This window comes from Vidua chalybeata, chromosome 1 (genome assembly GCF_026979565.1).
Source record: "Vidua chalybeata isolate OUT-0048 chromosome 1, bVidCha1 merged haplotype, whole genome shotgun sequence".
Classification (NCBI taxonomy): domain Eukaryota; kingdom Metazoa; phylum Chordata; class Aves; order Passeriformes; family Viduidae; genus Vidua; species Vidua chalybeata.
The window spans coordinates 65860060-65886152 of record NC_071530.1 but is presented as its reverse complement, the minus strand read 5'-3'; the positions used below and the strand labels follow the sequence as shown (position 1 = coordinate 65886152).

Sequence of the window (26093 nt, the reverse complement as noted above, 5' to 3'; positions counted from 1 at the left end):
CTGAGAGCAAAGGCTACTTCTGCAGAGACAAGGGAGACACAAAGAGCTTTTGCCCATGGGATGGGCAACTACTGATTTTCTGCTGCTTTGAGAACTGAAGAAAAGGCCTCTACAGCACCTGGCTGTGTGCATGTCCAGAATGTGCCCTGAAATTTTGACCTGAAGCTATCCTTGTTGGTCCTTTGCTCTGGGAAGCCACCCCTAAGTGATCCTAGTCACTGACCTGGAAGGTGGGGGATGAAGATCATGCTGATCTGAACCCAGCAGCTTTCCAGGAGCTCAAATCAATGCCCTGGGGAGGTGTTTTTTCCAAGGTCAGGAAGCTGACTGGCTATTTCATACTCTGCATAACTCACTGGCACTGAAGGCTAAATATTTTGATTTTGAATAGAGAACGATGTACTTGGGCTTCCAAAACGAATCCAACAGCCGGCAATATGTCCAGCACGGTCAGGCCTTGCTCATGATGTGAACTCCACTCCAAATTTAGCTCTAATTTAATCAAAGTGAAATTGTCTCTGGGCAGTACATCAGAGGTAAAATGAAGTCGTACAAGTTACTGAGAGTCTGTGCTACCCCTCATGCAACCTCCCAGGAAGTCAAACATCATTCCTGCTCTGTGTGAAGTCAACAGTCAGTAGGGCTGGATTAGATATTTTTCCTGCTGCTGTTCACCTTATGCAGGTACTCTCAAGCCTTGGCTTCAATGCCCTCTTCAAGTCAGAAGAATTTCTGGGAAGGACTTTGCAGCACTAGATACAGCTGCAGCTTTGCTGTGATGTTGACAAGACACACAGCTATATCCAGGCTCTTAGAGAAAGCTGCTGTCATAGGTATAAGTTAAGTGCAAGTAACAAAAATTAATTATTTTTTAAAATACCCCAAATCTGCATTATCTAGACAGTCCATCTCTGAGATGGGAAAACCTTATAGCAGAAAAAGGGCTCCATTGACTTAAGAAAGATATACACATGAAGCTTTTGAAACTGCCAGTTTAACAGGCTAAGATGAAATGAAGAGGCACATTTTGGAGTAGGAAGGAAGGTTTTGTGTTGTTTTCAGGGACTGGCATGACCCTGGCTTTGCCCTGGAAATGTTACTGTCTAAATGTTGACTAAAGCTGTGGACATCATGAGAGGAGAAATGGAAAGGGAAGGTTAAGAACTACCTTTGGAGAAAATCCCACGAGCTTCTAAAGCCTTTAGGTTGAGATTGAGGCGTGTTAAGGTATAGCAGGCAGCCTGGAAGTGGAGGTTCAATAAGGAAAAGCTGAATTTGGATCTGAAAAGCTACAGATGCTTGGCTTGTAGGCAGAGGGAAGGTGTCACTGGTGTGACAACACTCTGAAGAGCTGGTGACAGGTGTGGGAGGGACACTTCTGAAATGCAGCCCAGATGTTCGTGTCAGAGAGTGCCAAAAGCTCAGAGAGGGCCTAGAAGTTATGGGGGATGTGAAGATGCTGGGGTGTACTCTGGCATCAGATGATGCTGTGGGAAGTGGGTGTCCTTCGCCCATATTGCCTGTGCTGGAGCAGCAGGCAGTGGCTCTGCCCAGGCTGCAGCAGTGTATTGCTGTGGAAAAGGCAGGAGCTGCACAACCCTGGCTTGCAAGAAATGGCAGAGGTAGCAGCAGGGGATTGTGCAGTATGAATTATGGCCTGTGTTGTATTATTATGAATTGGCAATTTCTCTAAAACCTGCCCCTTTCAAGGATAGCTTTTGCCTGTTTTTTTTCTCCATCGCTCATCATACTGAAAGAGGAAGGAAGCGTTTTTCTAATAAACACGAAACACTAATTAATGTATGCAGTAAAGAGCCATGTGTGTTCTGCATTTGCCACTAGCATGAGGCAGACCTTTTTCCCACACTGGCCATGAGACAGTCATTTCACTCTGGCCATCAACTTGGTTGCCAAACAACAGCAGTTTCTTGACAGCTGCATGGGGACATTGCAGCTCGAGTGAGGGAAGCAGAGAGGCTCTGGTTTCCATTCGGAACTATTTTATTTGTCCAGTCCCTTCTTTGTTGTTAGTTGACCTTTTTACATTTAGCAGGGGAACAAAATAGAGCACTCTGCGGAAGGATGCTCCACAGAGCAACCCTGCATCCCCAGCTGTCCCCTTACAAGGACATGGTGAGCCAAACCAAGCACTTTGCTCTTGAGATTTTCATTACTCTTACTTCTCTGCTTCCTGGCAGAGATGTCTTTCATTAGCAGCCAAAAACTGGTGGAAGGACAGTGCCAGCCCTGGTATTTCTCTCTCCTCCTTGCACCCCTGGGTGTTTGACAGGAGGTTGGGCAGTGAGTGCCTCGGCAGCAGTGAAATGTGAAAGTAACTTTTGGGAAAACTTTGTGATCCTTAAAGCCATGGGGTTACTTCAGATGAAACTCACATCCACATAATGCTCAACCTGGTATGTAGTAGAAGAGGAGTGCTCTTACCACTGGCTATAGGGAGAAAGGTGCAAAGTTGATTTTCCAGTTCCTGCGTGGATAATGGCTTCACCAGTAAGTGCTGGAGAGGGGGAGCAGGCCAGAATGGGTGGAAGGCACAGCTGTGTCCTGCAACCCCACCTTCCTTGGGATCGTGTTGAGAGGAATTGCCCCACTCAGGTGAAGGACCACTGTCAGTGCTAGGATGAGGTGCAGCTTATGTAGCAGGAATACACACAAGGAATGGAGCAGGATTGTGGCTCAGTGTACTGTAGGCCCTCATAGAAGTATTTTGACTTGATAGCTTGTGTGGCTGAGTTGTAAAAATGCATCCCCTGCTGCTTCTGGATAGGCAGAGAAACTGTCTGTCCCTTTCTCTAAAACTCCCAAGTTCTCATTTCACACTATAAGCACTGACCAGTGGAAAGACAGAAACTGAGTTCCTCATTTTAGAATGGTTTTGATAGTATATCAGCAAGCAGCAATATTTCCTTTTAATATGCTTAGAAGACTCTGAAAACAAGAAAAAATAAGACCAAGCTGCCCTTTTTTATATATATATAAAAAAGCTAGTAATTTTAATCATTTCAAAATGACTCTCTACAAGATAACAAATTGTAATACAGGCTTGCAATAAAGGTTCTCCTTTGGAAAGCACAAACTATCAACATAACCACTACACTTAGAAACACATTTTCACTTTCTAAGAACATACAGTAAAAAAAATGGACACAGAAATACAAAAGAATCCCAAACAACAATAGTACAAAACAGGTTCACACAGATTGCTTTTTGGCAACTGGTTCTAGGTTACAAAATCACAACTGTTCTTTCAGGATGTTACACCAGGCTAAGCCTTGGAGCCCATCCTGAGCCAGCTGGGGTTGTGCTGGCTTCCACTGAGCTTCCAGGAATGTTCTGCACTCTGGAATGTTATGGTAGTGAAGAGTGGTCTTCGGTCTAAGACAATACATTAAGGCTGTGGGGTTTCATACACTGCTGAAATGGTTCTGTCACCTAAGACAACAAATCCCATTTCAGTAAGGCACATGTTCGGCTACAAAATGGGAACGTCAGGAGTCAGGCAGAAGTGAGAAGTGCCTGTTTTCCAGGCGCTACCAATCTCACGACCCTGCTGTTACCAGCGATCTGGCAAACGCTCTGAACACATTAATGTGGGACCACCTTGAATTAATAAGGACAGTAGTGTTTCAGCTTTAAAAATGCCAGAATCACCTGGAATTTTCCTGAGCTACTGCTCACTTTGAAGCACAGCTTTTAGGCTGGCGACCACAGGCAAAGGGTGCTCTGTGACTTATTTTTAGGGGGTTTACAGAAGGCAATTATGACAAATAAGCTTATATGGGATTTGGAGAGACCAGCATACATGAAATTTCTAAAGGAGGCTAATACTCTGCTAACAATTTTTAAAGGTCTACATTGAAAATTACTAGGTGGGACTGTGCGTATTTACTGAGGGAATGGTCCCATTGAAACAGGACATCATTTTTGGCAGCAGTGTAGTGGAGAAAAGACCAGCACCTACACAATAGAATTCTGGAAAAAAGCCCAGTAGTTGAATGGAAGTCAGAATTGCAATAGATGCAATTAATTCCCAATAATATGTCCTAGAAAATTAAGTGCTACTTCTTCATTAAATTGTGTATATGCTATAGAGATGTTTAAATATCTATTATTTCAAATTAAGCTCTTTTCTTTCCATACAAAATATAATTTGTACGTTAATCCTTCTGAAAGGTATTGGTATTTTGAAACATTGCCCATCCACAGCCTCAGAAATGAGCACAATGGATCCTGGGATGCCCTCAGGATATCTCTTGAGTCCATAAACAATAAGACTTTCAAGCCTGACTGTTAAATTAAACTGCCAATGCAAGGACATACAAAGTAAACGTATGAAATTACATTGCTAGGAATCCATCCACGGTTTTGAAATCCCATGCTGGACAGTTATTAGAAACAGCAAAATCTGAATGCCAAAAGATATTAAATATATACAATTCTGCCTTCCTCCTTTGAAGGTCCTGTTTCTTACATGGCCTAAAAATGCTTTTCTCCCAAATGCTGTATGCCTTGCTTGATATGTTGCTTATTGCAGCTGTGCATGTATGTTGGTCAGAACGACCAAATGTTTTACACAACAAAGTAACATCAAGAGGAGTTAAACTTCACAGAATTAACCTATAGAAAGTCATTTCTAAGAATGGAATGGAGTTCTATGAGAACCATTACACTTGCTTCATGGATTGCTACAGGTAGGTTTCACAACCAAGTCCATGCACCAGCATCAAGATGGAATGAAACAATAAGAGTGCAGCATCCAGTTAACAAATATGCTGAGGAAACAGGCTGTATATACAAAAGCTATGTACTGTTTACCTGACATGTAATTTTTAAGGTGCTTAATTGATGTTCTAGGGAAGGTAGCAACATATACATATACGTTGTGTATACAAATCTAAATGTGTATAAGAAACATAATACAGAACCAGACAATATTCCCAGATCCCTGATTTGATTAGACTCTTTAATGTATAAGAATGTATTTAAAATATTTAATAAAAAATATCTAAAAAAAGATACCATTTACATAAAAATAGCTCCAGTTTGTCTGCTCTTCTGCTTTGCTGCTCACAGATTGGATTCTGCTGGGTTTCATAAGGACGCCATTTGGACCAGTGAGAGTTTGAACAACTGTGCGTGATGAGAGAGCTCTGTTACTCGGTCCACCATCCTCTGCAGGGATGCTGTGTTGGGGTAACTCAAGGCAGCTGCCTTGGTGGCCAGAACAACGCTCTTGAGCAGTTCACACAGCTGGTTGCTGGAGTTCATCACTCTGTTGCACATGTCCTGAGTAGTCATTTGCCTCGCGAGTGTGTCCCCAATGAACACGAGTTTATGAGCGCTCAGAATGATGAATTTGCTGTGTGCCACGAAGATCCGGGGGGGCTGAGAAGAGTTGACACAACTGAAAAAGGCATCGATGGCGTTCAGGAGGGAGTTGAAGTGAGTCTCGCACTGGTCGGAGTAGAACAAAAGCAGGCGGCTGTCATGGGAGGTCTGGAGGGCTTGTGGAGGCTTCCATTTGGAAATGTCGTTCTCCACTGGCTTTGTGATCTCTTGCTCCAGACGTTGAAACTGATTGATCTGAAAGGAAAAACAAAAACTCCCATCAGCAAGTATTCTCATAAGATGATATTACATTGTTATGTATTATGATTTCACTTTGTGCCTCAGGACACCCCTGGTTATCCTACACTGACCTTATGCTAAGTAAAAAGTAACAGTATATTTTCTAGGATCAAGCGCTTTGATTACCGTAAATCCAAACATGCAGAGTTCAGTAGGGAGAAACATCCAAAATACCTCATTTGCATTAAAAAACCCCAACAACACAAACTCCTGAATTTACAGTCTGTTGCTCATTTGGAGTATTCTGAAATCACAAGTGAGAGAGATGGATACAAGTGGCAACGACTCCTACACAATCTTTAAAAAGCTGTCATCTCTGTGGGATTTTGAGATGAAAACCCTTTAAATCTCACCTCCTCACTGCTTGTACAATTTTCTGCCATACAATATGGCAACAACATACTGAAGAATTAACATGAGGGAAAAGTGACAGCCCTCAATCTTGTGAACCTAGTTTTTTTAGCACTAAAAGTGATGTTCAGCAAAATATTTAAACTGATGATATTGATGTTCACTGAGCAGATGTGAAGGTGGCACATGTATTCAGTAAGGTCCAGTGATTAAGGCCCTGGATGGCAGGTCAGGAAAGCCAAGTTCTCAAGCTGGCTTTGTGACTGACCCGCTGTGAGAAGCTTGTTTCTCTTCCGAGCTTTTAAACTCTTCGCTTTTTATTATCTGTATCCTTTGCACATGGCTAAGGGGAGGGCCCCTCCTGCTCTATTTGACCAGTGCTCCCTGTGTGTGAGGAATGCTACATTTCAGGGCAATTATACACCTGGGAGAACATACCTGATGGTGCTCTAGCTCCATTTTGCTCTGCTTGATGATATTTTCTTTCTCCAGAAGCTCCTTCTGTTGCCTTTCAAACTCTTCTTTCCCCTGTTTTGCATAACAGAAGAGACTGTGTTAAATCAAAACTGCTGCTGAGCTAAATGGCAGCTCACAGGTCAAGAAAGAGGCTACTTTGTATTTATTGGCTTTTTCACTGGTAGTACTCCACCAAGAGTACAGAAAATGAAAGGATAGTGTGGCAGAGCAAAAGGCTACCACTATTAGAAATCCAACAGTCCTATTTGAGAGGAAGAAATCACCCTGGTGAAATTACTCTGGAGTATGCTTTAGCATGGCAATCGATCGCTGCTTCCCCACAAGAAGCTTCTACAAAAACCACAGACAGTTCCTACATGGCCTCGTGCAGAACAAGGTGTTTGGTTTACCTACCTGCAGGTGAACATAATCGTAGTCATCCATCCAGCTCTTTTCTGAGCCTTCACTGGTGGCAGTGTAAGGGTGCTGGCCTTTACTCAGGAGCGGGGGAACGGAGCTGCAGTGGTTCTGTGCTTTTTCTCCATGACGCTGCATCTGAGGACTGTCATACACACAGTCAGGAGTGTTCATTATATTCTCTGGTATGTTTTTGAAACGGGAGCTGCCCAGTGCCTGTTTGAAGAGCAGCTCTGCGTTGACACTGATGGTGGTGGTCAGCTGCTTGGCATCGTCCGGGACTGTCCTTGCCACCATAACGAACCGATCCAGGTCATCGCACTTGTTCTGCACTCTGTTGACAGCTAGGACATTCAAAGACCAGCTGTAGCTGTTCAAGTCATGACTGGTTTGGGTAAGGATCTGGTGAGAGTCCTCCAGCCTTTGCACCTCCCTCCTCATTTTGTTGAGGAGGCTGAACTCAGACAGGTAGGAAGCATTGGCTGCCGATCCTTTGGCAAACTGGAGGTACTCCAACAACGACTGCTCTACCTTATCCACAGCAGTGTGAATTTCATTGACGTGTTTCTCCATATATCCATAGGACCGCCAGTCTGGTGTAATGAAGGCTGTGAGGTGATTGACAGCTGCCTCCACCATCTGCTGGAGGCGATAAAGCCTCTCTATAGCAGTGTCTGGATCAAGGATTAGTCTTTTGTCCTGTGCAGTTGATGCTGAATGAGAAGAGTCTTTTGATGTCGTTGACGATGTGGACATGTTACTCCTTGTGCTTCCTGTGCTGGAGAAAGACAACCTATTCATCCCATCAGTCACATCCTGTAAGCCTTTATTGTCTTGGAGGATTGGTGGTGGCACATCATAGACACCTTCTCTTCCTTCTGCAATGGGATTTTCACTGAGTCCTGTCTGTTGTCCTGGGAATGCAGTTCCCCTCGGGGTATCATAAACATCTTTTTCAGGTGCAATTTGCTGTCCAAGAAAATGGTTTTGATGGTTTGTAGGGATGTCATAAACACTCTGTGTCTGTGGCATTCCACCTGGCAATAACAGGCTGTCAGGAGAAAATCTATTAAGTTCTTTTCCAGTTGCTTTGGTGATGGGAGGAGGAATATCATATACCCCTTCTGGTCTTACACTGTGGCCCACTGGAGATGAAAAATCCTGCAAATTTTCCCTCAGAGCTGTATCATCTTGGCATGCAGATGGAGGTGCAGCATAGACCTGAGTCATAGAAAACAAAACATGAAACCTTTGACTAGAATAGCGAAATATTTACCATCTTCCATTTGGGATGGAAGACCTGCTATTGACTTTCAAAGAGCCCGCTACTTATCTTAAGTTTGACTGAGAGTGAGTTTTATTATCTCACTTTTTATCACTCATCTCAATGCAAATTCCCATAAGCAGCAAAATCCAAAAAGGCAGCATGCTGCCACAAGGATAATGTAGATCTAATTATCAATTTATAGTTCATAACCTTAAATTTGATTCAGTGCTTCACTTTACCAGTTTTAACAATTTAAAAACCTAAGGGAGTTTTTGAAGTACTGAATCTCCTTCTCCTTCAGGATCATACATGAACCCTTGTTAGAACATGTCTTTGGCTAGACACAAAAATACAGGATCTTGTGGAAACAGAGTAATGCTTACCCCTTTGGCAGGTGGTATGTCATACACTCCTAAGGCTTTTGCTTCTCCCATGGGAACTGGAAGTACAGGCCCCTTAACCGATGTGGGGGGAATGTCATATATCTGAAGAAAGAATAAAATGTTTACAGAAACAAGTCACCTCAGGGAAAACTCTGCTATTAGACGAATTTTCACAGTTTCTGTGTTTCCTCTCAGAAAGTTTGAACATGACCAGAGCTCTTCAGTTTTTTTTCATATGGGAGAACATCTTGGATTTGCCTAGAATTTAGGAGGAAATGTACTTTGCTAGGTCTCCTCTGGGCAATGGTGTGGACATCAGGCTGGAGAGATGAAGTCAAGGCTGACTTCCCTCCTGAGAGGTAAATCAAGGTCAGTCTATTACAGTTACCTCTTGGGGTGAACAGGGGAGCACATGTGACCAGAACTGATCACACCCTGACATCCAGGGTGGTTGAGTTCCAGGTCCTGCCAGCATTCACTCTACAAGCCTGTGCTCCTGGGGACTGACTGCTAAGGGTCCAGAACAAAGATATAGTTCAAGCTCAGTGACATGGTGCAGTCAATAGGTGGTTAAAACAACTCCCTGCATAGCAGCTGTTCATCTAGGTGATAATTTTACCCTTACTGAGTGAATTACTGTCAACTATGCAACAACAAAGTACAGGGGAAAAAATGTTCCCAGGCAGCAAGTTTACTCTGTTTAGATATACTCTTTGATCAAAACAGAGAGAACAAATGGGACTTTTGCGTTTGGCGCGCTGCCAAATCTTAGTCAACATCAAATAAAACTTTGAAATATGTCTGTGATCTGTGAATAAGCCACAGCATCTAATTAAAACATATTTTCTCTCTGAAATGAGAGAACTTGCCTTGCTCATAAAAGTCTGGTAGAAATTCATCACATTTGTGCTCTGTCAGCCTTGTTGGCACTTTTATTGGTACCTACCCCTTGGAGAGGACGAACGGGGGGGATATCGTAGGCATCCTTCTGGTGTTTAGAAGGGAATTCATAAACATAACCTTGTCCTGACCTGACTGGTGTTATTACCTGTGGGTAAAGGAAAAAGAGGAAATGTTAAGTCTCTGAGGATGTTCTCTCTGTAACTGCACAGGGTATGAACAGTCCAATCCTGTTAACATTCATGCATCACTGGCAATGTTAGTAACACCAGTCTGCATACCCTTCTTAGAACTGAACACTCCAAAATGAGTGTTAATAGCTACAAATGCACCATTTTTTTTTTCCCAGACCAGCCCTGACATGACTGTTTTCTAGTGCTCTACACTGTCTTCTATTTGCCAAGCACAGATTGTGTGCAGGTCTGAGAGATTGGTCCTTTCTTCCTATTGACCTCCCATTAGCACAGACCATAAGAGGTGATGACTGCACCACCCACTTGCTGAGATCAGGGCTGTGTAGACTGATCCTACTAGGCGTGATTGTCCCCAGTCCTTGTCAGAGGCTTGAAATACTATGTTTAGTCTCTGGGAGTCTATGCCTTTGCTTGTAGAGGTATTTCCCACCTACTCCAGCAGGACTCCATGTGTTACTGTGCTCCAGAGCACAACATCCTAGAGAACTGAGTGTGAGTTGAGGCTTTGGAAATTTTTTATGTAGAAATGCCATGCTTAAACTTTCCAAAGCAGGACATTCAGTTTTGCTGTCTCTGCTTGGTTTATCCATGTTAGTGGCTAAGAGATGGGAAATGTCAAGCCATTCTTGAAGTATATAAAGCAATAACAGTCTCTGAAAAACAAGAAAGCTTAGAATTTACATTTTTTGACATTTTGTAAATCATTAACTACCATAATAACTACAAATAAAATCGAGTGAGAAAGAAATTACTTAAGTCTTGGACAGCATCTGCACAGCAGAGTTTCAGCACAGTATGGTATAAAAGTAATGTTACCTAACCCCGAAAGAGAACAGTCACACCTGGCAGGTAGGGGAAGACTATGGCTTTTGCAAGCACTTTTCCTTGAATTACCATCAGAAGACAAGAACTGGAAGTGATAGAGTCTCCAGAGTGCTGCATATGAGAGAACTGCTCAGTTGGACATGGGGCTAATAGGGCTTACATACACAAGAGTTTTTTACAAAAGAATCTAAAAATCTTGAATTTATGACAGGCCGTTCCTGTCACGCAGAGTCATCTACTGCATTGTAAAAGGTATCCATGGGCAAAACTTTTAAGGAAATTCTTTCTCAAGTTACTGGAAGCTTCCCATAATGGGTCATTCCAGACAGTATCCCTCCCAGGCCACTCTCATGTAATACTGGGATCATTCTGTTTGCCAGAGAAAATTCTAACTTGTATCAACATCACTTCTTCATGCTTTTTCTGCCAGTGAGGGTTAGCAACCAGACTAGAATAGTTTGCCATATATATTTTGCATCCTTTTCTTCCCCCCAGCTGTGTACTACCAGTCAAATGATTTCTACCCAAGTCAAGACAGAAGAATTTGGTTTTAAGCCATGTTTACTCAGAGGTTCCTTCCAAGGGCTCCAAAATTACAACCATGGAGTTACTTCAATGAGTCATTCAGTGTGTTGAAGTGATCCTCTGGGAGAACTGACAATGTACAGTAAAAACAAATGGCTGTTTCCTGGGTAGCCCATCTCCACCAGCCCTTCTGCTGCTGTGAACACTGTGGCATTAGGCTGCTTGCTAATATGCTGGGAAAAGGCTTGACCATCCCAGAGAAAAGAAAAAAACAGGGTGTTCATGGCAGGCAGCCAGAGGCCCCACGCTGCGCTGGAAGCAGGAGGAATGGTGCACTGCTGCAGTTTGGCTCTGCTTCACCTGCTGTTTGCTGCCTATATGGACAATGCAGGACTCAGGATGTGTCAGGCTCCAGAAAGACAGATATGGGTTGCTCAGTGTGAAATTTTTATACCCACTTGTTCAGTTTTGCTCTACACCAGAAAACTGAATGACTGAACTCCTTCAGGATAAAAGAAGGCTAAGGGGAGACCTTATAATTCTCTACAGCTCCCTGAAAGGTGATTGTAGCCAGCCAGAGTTTGATCTCAAGCAGCATCACTCCTTTATTTGGTTGAAACAAAAATGTGCTCTGGGTGTGTCTAACTGCAGTCAAAGAAAGTGAGAGGTTAAAGTGCAAAATACTTGATTCTGGGTACAGAATCAATGCTTGATCCTGGATTCATGAGTAAAGTCTGCCTGTAAGTGCAATTGTGTATAGAAGACCTGAGGCATCTGCAGGGCTGTGGTTAGCAGTGCACTCTACTTATGGTGGCATTTATTTTCCAAATAAAAATGCATCAGATGTGCAAAAGATCAAATGCTTTTATGTGTGCTCCTCTTTAGGCTTTCGAAAAAGTTATATGAAAAGCAGAAAATATGATTTTTAAGATACCCAGCAACCCAAAACCAAGGTTTGCTGATAACATGAAAGACAGCTTTTTTCTTCCAGTGACTTGGGTATATTTTCCTGTGTGGAGGATTATTATCCAGTAACAACATGTTACGAGTAATTTCACAGCAAAATCTCCTGCAGGTGATAATCTGGTCTGCCCTGAGTACAAGAATGTTTCCTGTTGTACCTTCAATCCTCTTTCCTTCCAGCACTTTTTCTTAAGCTGGACTGCTTATTCCTGGTCAATTCAGAACAGAAGAAGCTCATCACCAAAGCTTATCTTGAGTAAACATTTTATAACAGTAATTAAAAGAATGTCCACACTACTTGACAAAGGAAAAATGTGGGGCATTTGTTCTTACTCTCATGACCTCACATGGGTCATCAGGACATGGGGTTGCACTGCTTCTTCTGTCTGAGGAAGAGCGGGGTAGCTGGGCAGATGAAGTGTGAAAGATACAAACCCAGTCAGAAGTAACTTTTGATTTTGGATATTTACCCATAAATATATTAAATTAACTTGCTGCTTCTGAATGGCATACTCAGCCCTTCCAATGTATTGTTGAACAATTTTTTATGGTTTTATTTTTCATGGTAGTTTATTTTTGAAGATGAATTCAGAAGGAAGGAGGTGACTGCAAAGGAAGTCATTAGCCACTTCTAGATCAGGGATAGCAGCCCCATCTGACACTCACAAAATTATTTTCTAACAAATGCCATTGCACTTCATACATACCTCATGATGATTATTTTCCCTTTTACCTCTTCTCTTTTAAGAATGCCTGTGGTCACCCAAGTATAAAAAAATAATCCTGCATTTCAAACCAGCAATTTTCCTTGTTTACATGTTAAAGGAAACAGATGGTGTTCCCACAAACTATCTAGCCCAACAACATTCTCAAAACATTGTTAACCACTTAATCCGTGCAGAGCAGCTAAGAGGGACCAGCTTTGGCCCTAGTGAAACATGTAATGAGCCTTCAAACTTTCAGTACTGCAAAACAAAGACAACTGAGCAGAAAGTTTGTTCTGTTCTTGCTGAAGACCACGCTCTTCCAAAGTAATTACTTGGGCCTTTTCCATGCCAATGGCATGTCCCTAACCAAGAAAAAAGAGCTGAATGTGCATGTACTTTACAAAATATCCAGCCCTGTGGTTCATTAAATCCTGCTTTCCTAAATATAGGGGGGGAAAAACCAACATTCTATTTCTCCCAGGATTAAAATGCATGTTAGGCTGCAACAGAGAACATTCCTAACTACGGCAAAGAGATCATTCTCGTGCTTATAGCAGACACACAACACTGTAGTTTACATTGTTTCACAAGGACAAAGAGCATATAAACCTACTGAAGCAAACAAAATTACTCTGAATTTATAGCAGTACTGTGAGGGCAGAATCTGGCTTGTTCTCATGAACTGCAGTTCTTGATATGCAGAATGATGGGAAACAAGTGAGTTTTACAGGTGACAGAATTGATCAGAGATATGTTGCACCTCTGCAACACCTTGCCCCACACAAACCACAGGCAGAGGGGAGCTAAAAATGGCAGCTTAGTACTTCCTGGTATGGCCTCTCAGCCTCAAGAGCCCACTGATGCCTGTTGGCTGCTTTTTAAATAGATTTAAATAGTGCTTTTTGAAGGTAGAAAAGAAGGGGCATATATTTTAAATCGGGACAGATAACTGTATTAACACATATTTCACCCCACTATGCTCTCCTCTTCACCCCACAGGCAGGGCTCAGCAGCTGATGAGCTACTGCTATCCACTGCTTACCCTGGGAAGAGTTCTGCTCTGGAGGAGGCCAGGTGGTGGTGCATGAAAGCAGGGTGGCATAAAGCCTGGGTGTGGGAAAAATGAATCAAAGAGTAAGGAAATGTGTCTGTTTAGTGTTGTAAATTATTTCTTTAAATTTAACATGATGCTCTAATTGTTGAAATTCTGTTGCTGAGTCCCTTAAGTGGATATGTAACATCCACCTGGGCTCTCTTAGGCTTGTAACAGGCATAAAATAGACAAAGAGAATGTAGACAAATATCAGAGAGAATTAAGGGAAAAAAACCTCCCTATTCTCTTGAGGTCCTGGCCTTTTGCAAGGCAGTGACAGAAGCCATTGAATTATGTCAGATCAGGCAGTGAACCACTTCTTAGCCCTTCTTTCTGTTCTGCTGGATGTACTTAGGAAGCCATGTGTGTCTCTATAAATGTTTTACAAGTTTTTCCCCTTGGTGAATTTTCAGTGGCTAAGCTGAATTGCAGGAAGGTTGGGTTGAAAAACACAGGTAATTTAGGTATTTGAAAGAACCTGGCTAGCTGGCTAAACCTGTCATTTTCACAGAAAGCACATAGTGTTTCCACTCATGTCTTCTGCAAGCTGCATCAGGATTTCCAGTGACTGATAATAAATTTCCTGACAGTAATACCTACTGTATCACTTTCTGTTGCCTGCTCTGAAAAAAACAAGCAATCATGTTTTTACTTACTTATTTGCTGTATACAACGACAGTGTATTTTTCTGCTGCCAACGAGTAAAGGTTGGAGTTTCACATGTGCTAAGGATACTCTTATCAATGTTTGGCTTTGTAAGCTGCTACAGGTCTTAAGATTATGAACTCATAGCACTTTATTTTAATCCAAATAATGTATGAACATTGGGCCACTACAAAATGTTCTGGTGTAGTATTTTCTGCCAAGACTGAGGTGTTGGAGAGCTTTGATCAAGTCTCACAAGCTGGAAGAGAGGGGAGGAAGTCTGTAGAGGCATTTCTTCTGATGCACTGGACTTGTAACTCAACTGTGAGTTGTTTCTAGTGCTAAGGCCCAAATGTCTCTGCCAGGCAAGAGGAAATTGACAGAAATGAAAGTATTGATTTTCTGGGCTGAGTGAGTTATCAGCTGTAGCTTGTGTCAAAAAGAAACGCGGCACCAAGGCGCATTGTGACACCTCTGCTTGTTTGTGAGGGGGCGTTCACCACTGAGATTTCTTAGAATACTCAGATGTGTGAAGATAAGAACACATGACAAATACTACCCCGATACAGAACTGATTTATCTTTTGATGCTGCTTTTATCTTTAAAAGACCTGCTTATTTTCTCCTACACTATCTCAATTTGCTGTCCAAGACCTACACATATGAAGATTCTGCTGTAAATGCTCTCAAAACCTAAAGCAGGTCCAGATGTCCCTTATTCATGGTGTATTGAAAATGCTTAACTTTGCAGGCTCAGGCATTTAAACACAAACTTTTAAACATGCCTATGAAGTGCCTCACCGGTAGATGCCCAGTCTTAAAAAGCACCCCTGAGGTATTGCCATGTAAACAACATCATGCAAGGAAAATGGGTGTTACAATTTTGAGGTTGTATTATTTCAACAAGACTTACACAAGTTTTGGGTTTTGAGTCTTGAAGATATAGAGGACAAGCTGTGAAACAAATTTAAGATAAAAAAATATGACATCCCAAGCTGGCCTGGATTTAAACCCTCACTGCTGGTGAAAAAGGTATACCCAACTGCTTTGCAACTAGCCTAATCCTGAATTTTTAACTTCTGGTATGACTTCTTCCATTAATCAGTACACAAAAGCAGGGTCATTACACTATTTTTAAGTTCTGTTTTTTTCCTAAATCTGAAGTGCAAGTTTATAGTCTTCCCAAACAATTTTAAAAAGAAATAAATCTGTGGAGTTACATAAATGTTATAAGCTCTGATTAGTATAAAATGACAGGAGGCTCTATGAAGTGTGGTGGAATAGTGCTGAACTTGCATTAGCCATAGCTTTAGATGATAGTGTTGAATTTTTTCTCACTGATGTTCACGATTGCAAACTAAATGCCGATAAAAAGGTCTGTATCTAGATCTTACCAAATGAGCTGTACAAAGCACAAAAAAAATCTCAACAGCTTTGTAACTGGCAATATTTGACTGGGTATTTTTTTAAAATTTATTTTATGATGTTTTCGTGACATGATCCGGCTCTCTCTCATATCAGCTCTAGGGCTTGCTGCCAGTTGTGTTACGAGCAACATTTCTGCTTGCTTCAGTGGAACAGGCTTGGTGCTGGCTGGCCTTGAATTGCAAGGCTGACTGGGAAGGGGTATTTCCAAGATTCTGGTAAGAGTCATTCTTGCTTACAAAATGTAATTAAAGAGAGTCAAACCAACACTTCTGAGAATGCCCCATTTTTGAGAGGAGAGGAAGAGAACGAGATGAGCAAATCATACCATTGCTATTAAATTATCAGCACTTTAAAGAGGAGTGTGAAGAAGAGAGTTGTCTAACATTCTTGATAAGAGTTTTACCAGCGTCATGTCATCTCCATGACAATTACTCATATTTAGACAGACAGAGACATCGTCATTTTTGCATGCATTGGCCAACAGAGCCAAAAAGCTGATGTGTTACGGGACTGGTGATAGAACAGGCAATGAACTCTGAAATACTGTGGTGATGAACTCTGAAATAATGTCTATGGATGGGTCTTACTGAGTAAGAACCCCCTCCCCAATTATTGTGTGGTAAGTTTTAGTGGAGAAATATGTGTGTCTGCTAAAGCATTCTCTGGAAAACTGTGATTAAGTCTGAGCTTAATCTCATTTATCGAAACTGAGCAGTTTTGATAAATGAAAAGTATGTGGCAAAACTCAGCACTTCAGCATTCGGGTCTCTTGTCCATGATAAAAAAGAGTATCTTACTTTGGCATCCCAGCCTGTCTAGTCTCCCCACTTTAAAAAGGTTGTCACATGAAGAACCAATTGCAAACCAGTGCTTGTTTTCTGTGCTGGTAGTACTATAACTGTCTCTTTTCAAAGACAGAAGCCCAAGTTTAGGGCAAGTTGGACAGAGGAGAGGAAAGATAGAAAACGGATGAGGTGTTAAGGCAGGTAGGGCAGAGAATGTTGTGAATGACATGAAATCCTAAAGGCTCACAAACAAAAATCAGTTTGGTTCAGTTCATACAAATAATTTTAATTCTTTTGAGGTATTTAATCTTTTTTTCTGTTATTTCTTTCCTCCTATATTGAATTTCTAGACTGGGGGAAGAAGCTTCATTTGGGAATTGTTGTAACAGGGTATTTCCATGACTTCTTGTTTCCCTTCCTTTAAGACATTTCTCAGAACAGATCCTTCCCTGTCAACAATTTCAGTTTTTGTGAATCAGCATTTCCCAGTGGGCAAAAAAATGGTTGAGACGAAGCATTGCCAGAGAGTTTCAATTCCACAAGAGTATTCTCAGAGGTACACTTGGGCAGAAACAATGGAAGTGCCCCTAAATCATTTAAATTGGGAACTACGCTGCTCTGAGAGAGAGAGGCAAATAAAACCTTCCATGAGGAAGAAGCTTGATTAGATTTGATCTCATTTGTAGAGGTTCTCTGGCTCACAAGCTGTATTGGCTCCATTTCGGTATGGGTATCTCAGGGCAGCTGTACAGACAAGTGCTTCTAGTAAGTGGTGTTTAGATTAGCACAGCTTACTTTGGCAAGTTTATGGAAGGCAAAGACACCTTTTGAACAGATATAAACTCCATCCTTAATTGCTTTTTTTGCATTTGTATAAAAATTATACCAGACTTCAGCCACGACTGATTGTGCATATGTAAAAGTTCTGATGATAAGACCCAATGGGAATATATTACTGTCTTTTAAGGATTAGGGATAGACTGGCTTACGAAAGGTTCCTGTCTCCTAGGAACTTAACTACCTTAATTTCACTTTGCTCTCATTTTAACAGTCTGTTTGGGGAGAAAGATTAATTTAGATTCATGGTAAAAATAAAAAAGATGCAATACTGCCTCTGCTATATAAAAAAGAAAAATTGAAATGTTTCATGCAAACATATGGAATGATGATATTCTGATGCTAATTAGTCATCCTCCAAATCAAAACATCTAAAAAATCATAGAATGCCTGCCAAGACTTTAGATTTCACTAGAACTGTATTTTCTGATGGCCAGAAACCTGTCTTCATCTCCCCATTTCCTATCTCCAGAAACCACACTTCCTCCTCATAATGAGATTCACTTTCTGAATAATCAGTTTTCCACTCATGTGGAATTTTTTTTCCTAAAATGCTCTGCTGCTGCACTTAGTTTTTAGTACTTAGAGGGCAATTTAGATTACCTGAATTTGGTGTTTTGTATCAGACATAACCAAGGGTTCAGGTTAGGTTTCTAACCACCAAGAAAGAACTCATAAGCTTTCATTTTTCTTTTATTATTGCTATTACTGTTGTTTTACTATTTTTAGCAAAGGTTTGATCCTGCTCTTGTGCAGACAGATTTCTGTCCCTGGAGACCTTGGTTATTGGATGAGATTGCAGGATTGGCCTTTTTTCTGATACTCCAGGGGGAAAAAATGCATGCCTCTGGTCTACAAATAGAACTGATGAAAAAGAGCCCTGTGCTCAGGGAGGAATAGGGAGTAATGCTGAGCTCATATATTTGCTCAGCCTAATAAAATGCAGTCTTTTTCTTGAAAAAAAAAAGACTTTTTCTTTTTCTCTACAAGTCACATCAGTGACTAACTACTGCTTACTCTGCCTTGTGGATGAGGGATTAACTGCACTGACTTTTTATCAGTAACATGATTGTTCTCCTATTAACGTCACATGGAAAGTTACAAGGGAAACTCCCGATCCTAAGAAAACAGCTGTGTGCTGTTTTAACCACTGAGCTTGCATTTAACTTGAGGTATTTTCATCCTTTAGAGCCCACTTTGTGAAAGCGAGCTCTGAGTGTTGAGGTATGTGTTACCATTCCCGCTGCACTCAGCAAACTTCCTGTGTGCTCAGCACTTTAACACAGAAGCAATATTTTGTTACGAGGGATACAAATCCCCAAAGTAGAGTTTGTAATGTGAAAGCAGAAGAGAAGAGGAACTATATGATCACTGTTGGGGCCATATATGGAAATCCCATATATAACCCCCACAGGAAACTGTGGTATTTCAGGCCTGAGGGTAAATGGGGACATTATCTTGGTATGTAAATACATTTTACCAACAAACAGCAAAACACTAGATATGATCCCATTCTTTCTGATAACAAAATAATCTGTCACACAACTCTTTACTGTGCTTAATGTCTTTCTCTTCTCATTTCATAAATGTGAAAATAGGCAAGGAAAAAAAGACAATAACATAAAGGTGGGCTTATTTCTGGAACTAACATTATAAGGAGCCATTTGTTTCTTCCCAGCTAGGACAGTACTTAGTTGCGTAATTGGAAGGAAAAATGTCATAATGTGGCTAACTGGCTCCTGCTACTGAAGTCTGTGCCAGAATTGTCAGGGTGGTGCTGCTTGTGGCGTGGTGTTTCTACTTTCTCATGCATTGAACCAGCATGACTCTTAACATAAATAAAACCCAGGGAACAAGGTTCGTTCCCATAGCCATGGTTTACCCAAACCTCCTGCTGAAGGCAGTGACCTCTTGATAAAGGCAGAGATAGTAGGATGGTGGGGTGTGAAACCCTGGATTTGTCAAGGACGCATTTATATTTGGAAATAAACGGGGGATGAAGATGAGTTCCTTCCCTATTCTGCTCTATCCACTTTAAAAGGTGGATAAATCTGAGTGTTTCCTGAACCTCAGCGTTCCAGTTCAAACAGACCAACAAACCAAAAAGGAGATTTGTTCCAAGCTGGCATTAATCTCTATTTGCCTGAGTTGGTCCGTGCCTTGTGGGACCTCTAGTTCAGGGCTGGTAACTCCCACAGTCCGATCTCTTCCCTGGTCAAACATCAGTCTCAATCTGTTTTGTGCAGAGTTTCCTTGACCAACAGTTCTCCTGACAGCTACTGGTTCCTACAGAAAGCTGTTTTCCAACAAGGAAATAATTCCCTTAATTTTTTTGGCCAATGCTACTTTCAGGATCGCAGGGACAGCACAACAGATCAGCTAGGGGAAACACTGAACCAGAAAGTGAGTGTTTAAATTATGGCAGTGACTTTTTTTTTTTCATGTGTAGCTTTCCCTACTTCACAGCTTAGGTGTGAACTAATGATTAATCACAGATGCAAAAGAATCTTTGTGCTTTGTCGGTACATTTCCCAAAGGATGTTCTCAAAGTAGTCTGTACAGAATGAGTTCCCTCATAATTAACCCACATATTTTGCAGACAAGAGGCAAAAGCACCACTCAAGACCATGCAGAATTCTGTGACAAGGATAAAATCCAGGTTTCCTGAATGTCAGATTTGTCTGAAAGTTCTTTCTTTTTGCTGGCTGCAGCAAAAGAGAGTACGTTCCAAGGTAGAGCACAGAAAGAGGGAATAAATTCTAAGACACAGCTTCCACCTCTTTATGCTCCTCAGATGCTCTCCACACTTTGGGGTGGAACCGTTTTGTGACTGAACTTGCAGCAGAGCTGCAAAAGCCTGGGGCTAACCAAGGCTAATTTTAAACCACCCCTCCTTATCTCTGTGATTGGTAGAGTGATTTCTAGAAGGTGCTATTTTTATTTGATAGAGGGAGCCAATACAGGTCTGTTGTCAGCAACCAGTTTGGCCAGAATCAATTAATCACTATAATTACCTGCCTCAGGACTCCTTTTTGACTCGCTTTGCCTTGCTGGCTTAGGAGATGTGTTACCTCAGCATAGCTTAATAACATGCCTGCTGTTGATTTACTGCTGCTCAAGGCTAGACAATTCCTGCCTGACAGCAGCTCCTAAGCCCTGCCTGCAAAACCTGTATGGCAGCCAAGCCACACATTTGCACAAGGGAAGCAAGCAGACACGTGCAGAAAGGGATAGCACAAAAACTGCTGCTGGTCCCACTCAGACTGGTGTCCAGGGGACACAGTTTTCTTCTCTAACTCCTGTTATGGGAAGGGAGAAGACCTGCATGCAGCAAGATCTTGCAGCAAAACCCTTCAACATCCTTATGTCTACCAAAATACACAGCTTGCTGACCAGCTGGTTCTGCTGATGGAAGGAGGCAGAGTGGCTCATTTAAGCCTTTGAAGCAGGTGTCACAAGTCTTAGAAAAGGTATTACTCATTTTGGAAGACAAAGCAAAGAGACCCCAATTCAAATCTTCAAGATGCCCAGCTTTTCTTAATATTAAGGATTGTTTTTACTGATCCCTAGAGGAGGAGGATTTGGAGGGCAGACTGTTTCCTCCTACAAAGGAGACAAGTGCTAAAGTGCTTCTTCCCTTTAATTAGGCTTTTCACAAAGGCATTAGCACAGAGTTGTAGCTGTAAAAAAGCAGCTTAGCAAGATCAAGATGATACAGAATGTAGTAGTTTTACCTCAGACACCTCCTTCACTAGTAACTTGTCCCTTGCATGCCACAGTTTCAATCCCAATGGGCTCCTTTCTATGCAGAACTGAGCAATTCCAAGGAGCAAGAGACCTATCTGCCTCTGGTCAAACAAGGATGCAGCCATGAGGTTTGCCAGCCACTAATACAACACAGTGAATACTGAGACTAAGGACTCTTGGGCTAAATAAATTTAAGTCAGGACTAAAGCAAGAAGCAAATATTGACTAGGGCTAAGCAGGTTGGCATTTACTTTGACTGAGGATGAAATGCTTTATAAACGTGCATGTTTAGTTATTTTACAGTGAGCAGCAAGGCTGGCCTTTCATGGTTGCAAGGAATTAAATGAAAACAAGTCACAACTCTGACAAATAGATAACTTGCTAAAGGCGACTTGAATTCAGAAAAAATCATAATCAAGGTTGCTGGAAAAATTTCTAGGCAGAAACTTGGAGAAAACAGGTGCTTCACAGCTTCTGATTTTTCTATCTCAACAAGAACTTTGCACTTAGACGAAAACAAAGATTTCAGTCTCTTAGTGTTTCAAGGGTTCTAACACAGTCCTAGCAGCCAACAAGTTTATGCAGAATGTCCTGTTATTTTCACTGGAGCTGGAGAGGGTGGGAAGAGGGAGAAGAAACCTCTAATCAGTTGGAAAATTCTTTCTGCATGGAGTAGAAACACATTCATTATGCTAAGCAAACTATCTTAATAGTATTTAGGCAAGTCAGGTACTAAAATGAAGGCACATAGTGCTCATTCCAAATGAATTCCCTGGGCTTTCCTATAGACCTTAGTGCAGATCTGCTGTATGGTGCATCTCCTGTGCTCAAGCTGGATAGCTGGGGCATCTGAACACTGCTGTAAAATTTTTCCTACAGCCATACCCTAAAAGGTGCTCACTGCCTACCCTCTAGGGTATCCACTGTGGATAGGCAAAGAATATCCTGGAAAATATTTCAGTGTATGTAGTCTTCATGGAAAGAAAGAAATGAGAGAAAATATTTGGGAGTTATCAAGAAAACTCATGTAATTGCTCCAACAAAGCTCCTATCTCTGTGCAGCAAGTGCAATTTTCTTGTATTATCTTCCTGCACAGCCTATAAAAGATAACTATGGAAAAGCTGAGCAAGCAAACCTCTTTATAAATTGACTTGGAATGGTTTCACAGATCTTTCTCTCTTGCTCAGAAGGCAAAAAATCCATTTATTCTTCTCAAGGAAAATGAAATTATAACAAGGAAATAAAAACATTAGAAGATATCTTCCAAAGGTCTGATATGAAAAAGGCTGACTTGTGGGTGATGTGGGGGAAAACCACAAAACAGATGGCCTTGCCAATCTCAATTAGGCAAAAGTTTAAACCAGTAAAGAACTTCCCGAGAGAGCCATCATCCACTCTCATAAATTGGATATTAATGCTGTGCTTTAAGCTCTAAAGGTAAGGAGGATGCTGGTATCTGGAACTGTTGAACTGGGAATGGAGGGACTGAAAGAATTTCTTTCTGGCTTTGTAATACTTCCTTCCTTGGGTATCTTCCTTAATCCTTTTCAGTCACCAGGGTACCTGGCAGGTATCCTGTGAAGGTAAAATGAGGGAGTGGCAGAAGATGGGGAGAACTTAAGAAGGAATAAGGGAGAACCCACATAATGCAATAATGCAGTAATGGCTACATCATGGAGCTGCTGCAGTTCTCACTTTTAAGCAAAAAATTTAGATAAATATCAAGTGCACTCTTAAAAGGTTTAGGTTTCGTATTAAAACATCCCTCATTATCATCATCCTCTTGTTTCCTCACTCTTACAAGTATGGCCCTTGTCACATCAATCACTGATTCCTCTTTGTAGTTTAGACCCACTGGGACTGCTCCAGCAAGACAGCATATAATTTTTAATTAAACAAAAATTACTTGGGCAGATGATGTAATTGTTCATTAATAAGTGGGAGAGTTCATCTTGCTGCAGCAGCTCTTTTGAACATATAATGTGAGAGTGCCACAGGCCAAATGTGCTTCAGCCTGGGAGGAACCTGAATCACGCACTTCTCTCAGCACAAGTGAGCTGCTTTGGAGCTATGAAGTAAAAGCAAATGCACACACCTTGTTAACCACAGCTGGACCATCAATACACCTCTGCATGGAGGGTGGCACCTGGTAAATATCTTGTCCCACCAGACCATGACCAGTGGGTATCTGGTAAATTCCCTGATTCTGGTGGGAAGGCGGCACTTGGTAGACAGGGTCCCGTGCCGAGGCGTGTGAGCTTGGCACTTGGTAGATCTTTTGGTGGTTGAAGGGCTGACTCATCAATCCTGAGCTGGGCATATCCTGGCCAGGAGGACTGTCCTGTACCACGGGACCGATGAGGAGTTTCACACGGTTGCCTGGGACGATGCCTTGCCGGCCGTGTAAGGAGCAGAGCCACCATCCTTCCAGACCCTCAGTGTTCTGTTCTATCACCGTCAGGATGTCTCCCTTGCGGAAGGCCAACTCTTCTGCACACTCGGGGACATTGTCGTACAGGGCTCTTGCCATAAGATTCTGTGGAAAAACAAAGGCAAGAATAGCAAATCAACAAACAAGCCAGATTTTTTTCTATATCTTCAAGCACATTCTAAGTGATAGAAAATAAGAACTGAATTTGAAAAAGAAGTGGGCAGGAAATCAGAAGAACATGGAAAATCATACAGCACAGGATTCCTCTGTCCCAAGCTGGGAAAATTAAGAGGCTTATGCATTAGCAACACTGCTAGTGAGAAGTTTTCCAGCAACAGTGGGTCAGATAGAAGCTCTTTATATGGCCTAGTCACCTGAACAGACAGAAAGTCAGGAGAGTTCTGCTCCTGGCACTGAGGTGCTCTTCCCGTGAATGAGGGGCTTGTACCTTCATCTCTTGACACTGATTTCCCTACAAACATGCTCTGTGTACTGCTACAGCCAGCTAGCAGCCATTAAAAATAAACCTGAACAAGACTCAGAAGAAGTGAGCAATCCAGAATAGTTTTTCCCACAGTTTTACATTTGTGGGGTCCCAAAAGACTTTCCACAGAGGTGCAGATCCCATTACTGTAAAGACAGTGGCCTGGCTTTTTTTAGCTGACACCTGCAGTTGCCTTGAAAGTGATGGATCAGTAGACCACTTAGTAAGAAAAACTATCTAAGATACGAGTTGACAAAACATCACAGGTTTTGAGCTATGATGCTCGTCTTTGCATGTAGCTTTGTGCCTTCTCACTCTATACAAACTTCTTCAGGGGCACAGCATAGCATAGCACAAGCTTAATAGATAAAACCCTTCCTCCCCTGCTGCCTCAAAACCACCACCACACAAAAAAAAAAAAACAAAACCTCCAGAACAACTTCAAAGAACATGGTTCTTCTGAGGTCCACCTTCTGTAGAAAGATCTTCAGGAGAAAAATATAATTCTAAAAAATAATGTGCCCAGTGACCCCAAGTGGGGTCATGCCCATGCCATGAGGAAAGCAGTGCCCATCTCAAAGAATGTAAGAATGTAGGTATCAAGCAGCACCATAAAGAGTCTCTGTGTGTGACTTAAGGGGAGTCTTAGGGTAGCCAAGGAGTGTCTTTGACTTGTGTCAACATAGTTTATGCACTCTTAGATACATTTTGCTTGATTATGTCAAGTGGAGCAGTACAATTAACACAAGGAACTTCACACAACTCTACCCCCAAGCATTTGCCCAGTGTTTCAGGCAGGCTTTGCAGCTTGCCCCGACTTCTGTCCTATTGGGGTTCTATTCCCAGCAGTACCTCTGCTATGAAGTTTTAAGCCAGCTCTGAGTTGATGTAAGATTATTGGCTGTGATGTGTTACTAGTAAGTACCACCTCATCTGGCAGATGGAACTACCTTCCTTTCCTCTTTCTTTGCAGGTCTCTATGGCACATCCAGTTCTGAGTAACCGGCCAAGGTATTCAATGGAAAGTAGGCAGGCTGTCTGCACTAACATTCTTGGACCCCTCAAAAAGGCCATGAAGATTTAATTTCTTGGCTCTGGTGATATTTCCAGACATATTGGAAACAATTGCTCCATGACTGCCTGGTTTTCAGTGAAGCCGGTCAGCAGAAATGGTTATAATCTGATTGTAAGCACTTGAAAAAATATACAGAGCCCTGGATCTGAAGTGTTCAAGCTGAAATATTTGGATGCAGTACACAAACTGAAATGGTGCTAATCCACCAAAAAGGATATGCAGCTGCCTTAAAGATTTCTCTTTCCTATGTCAAAGGAATAGCATCAAGTACAGTTTAGTGTTTTTATCTGTCATATTTATCCTCCTCCTTGGACATATCAGAACATTTTTTTTTATCATCCCTCACTTGTTATATCATTCCCTGTTGACACACTGATGTTTTCCCATCATTCCTGTGCTTCCTTGAGACAGAAACTTTAGTTTGACCTTGCTCAGTGTAGCAGGTTGTGTGCAGGGCTGACTGGTGGATGGAAGGGGGATAAGCTCAGATATCACATAAAAGGTAGGCAAACTTGCATTTCCCAAGACATGCAGTGTTGAAATGGGGTGAACGAGATCAGTTTCCTCTTTTCCAAATGGGAGATCAGCTTTCAAATGTATGAGAAACACTGGCTTTACCTTTCATCAGCATCATTAGTGAGGTTGGTATAAATTAAGCTTTGGCTTGGAAAAGCCGGATTGCCATTTTGAACTCCCATGTAAACAGCAGCACTGGGGCCCACCATTCCCTCTGATGTACGTCTACTCAGCTCATCAGTCAACAACACTAAGATATCTGAATATAGATAAAGCAGGGAGCAATTTTTGTCTATGCCTTGGCAGGACTGGAAAATTATTATTTAAGCGTGGTCAAAACCAGTGGTCTCTTCTTGAGCACTACCTCTATGCTCTTGCTGTGTCAAGCAGGCTGTTTAGCAGAATCTGAAGCTCAGAA

The 26093-nt window shown here is 41.8% G+C and overlaps 1 protein-coding gene across 2 annotated transcripts in view; it reads right to left on the bottom strand.

Annotated features, from left to right (window-relative positions):
* Positions 1-2961: 2961 nt before the first annotated feature.
* The window catches only part of NEDD9 (neural precursor cell expressed, developmentally down-regulated 9), a 36905-nt gene continuing 13773 nt past the window's right edge, over positions 2962-26093 (bottom strand). The window contains exons 2-7 of one of the 2 annotated variants that reach the window (XM_053943541.1): positions 23265-23705; positions 9467-9568; positions 8521-8622; positions 6868-8091; positions 6436-6525; positions 2962-5601 (exon numbers count right to left, since the gene is read on the bottom strand). In XM_053943541.1, coding sequence (XP_053799516.1) covers positions 5110-5601; positions 6436-6525; positions 6868-8091; positions 8521-8622; positions 9467-9568; positions 23265-23705 — 2451 coding nt within the window. In that variant the 3' untranslated portion in view covers positions 2962-5109. The remainder of the gene's footprint in view (positions 5602-6435; positions 6526-6867; positions 8092-8520; positions 8623-9466; positions 9569-23264; positions 23706-26093) is intronic. The other variant, XM_053943545.1, reaches the window with a different exon arrangement.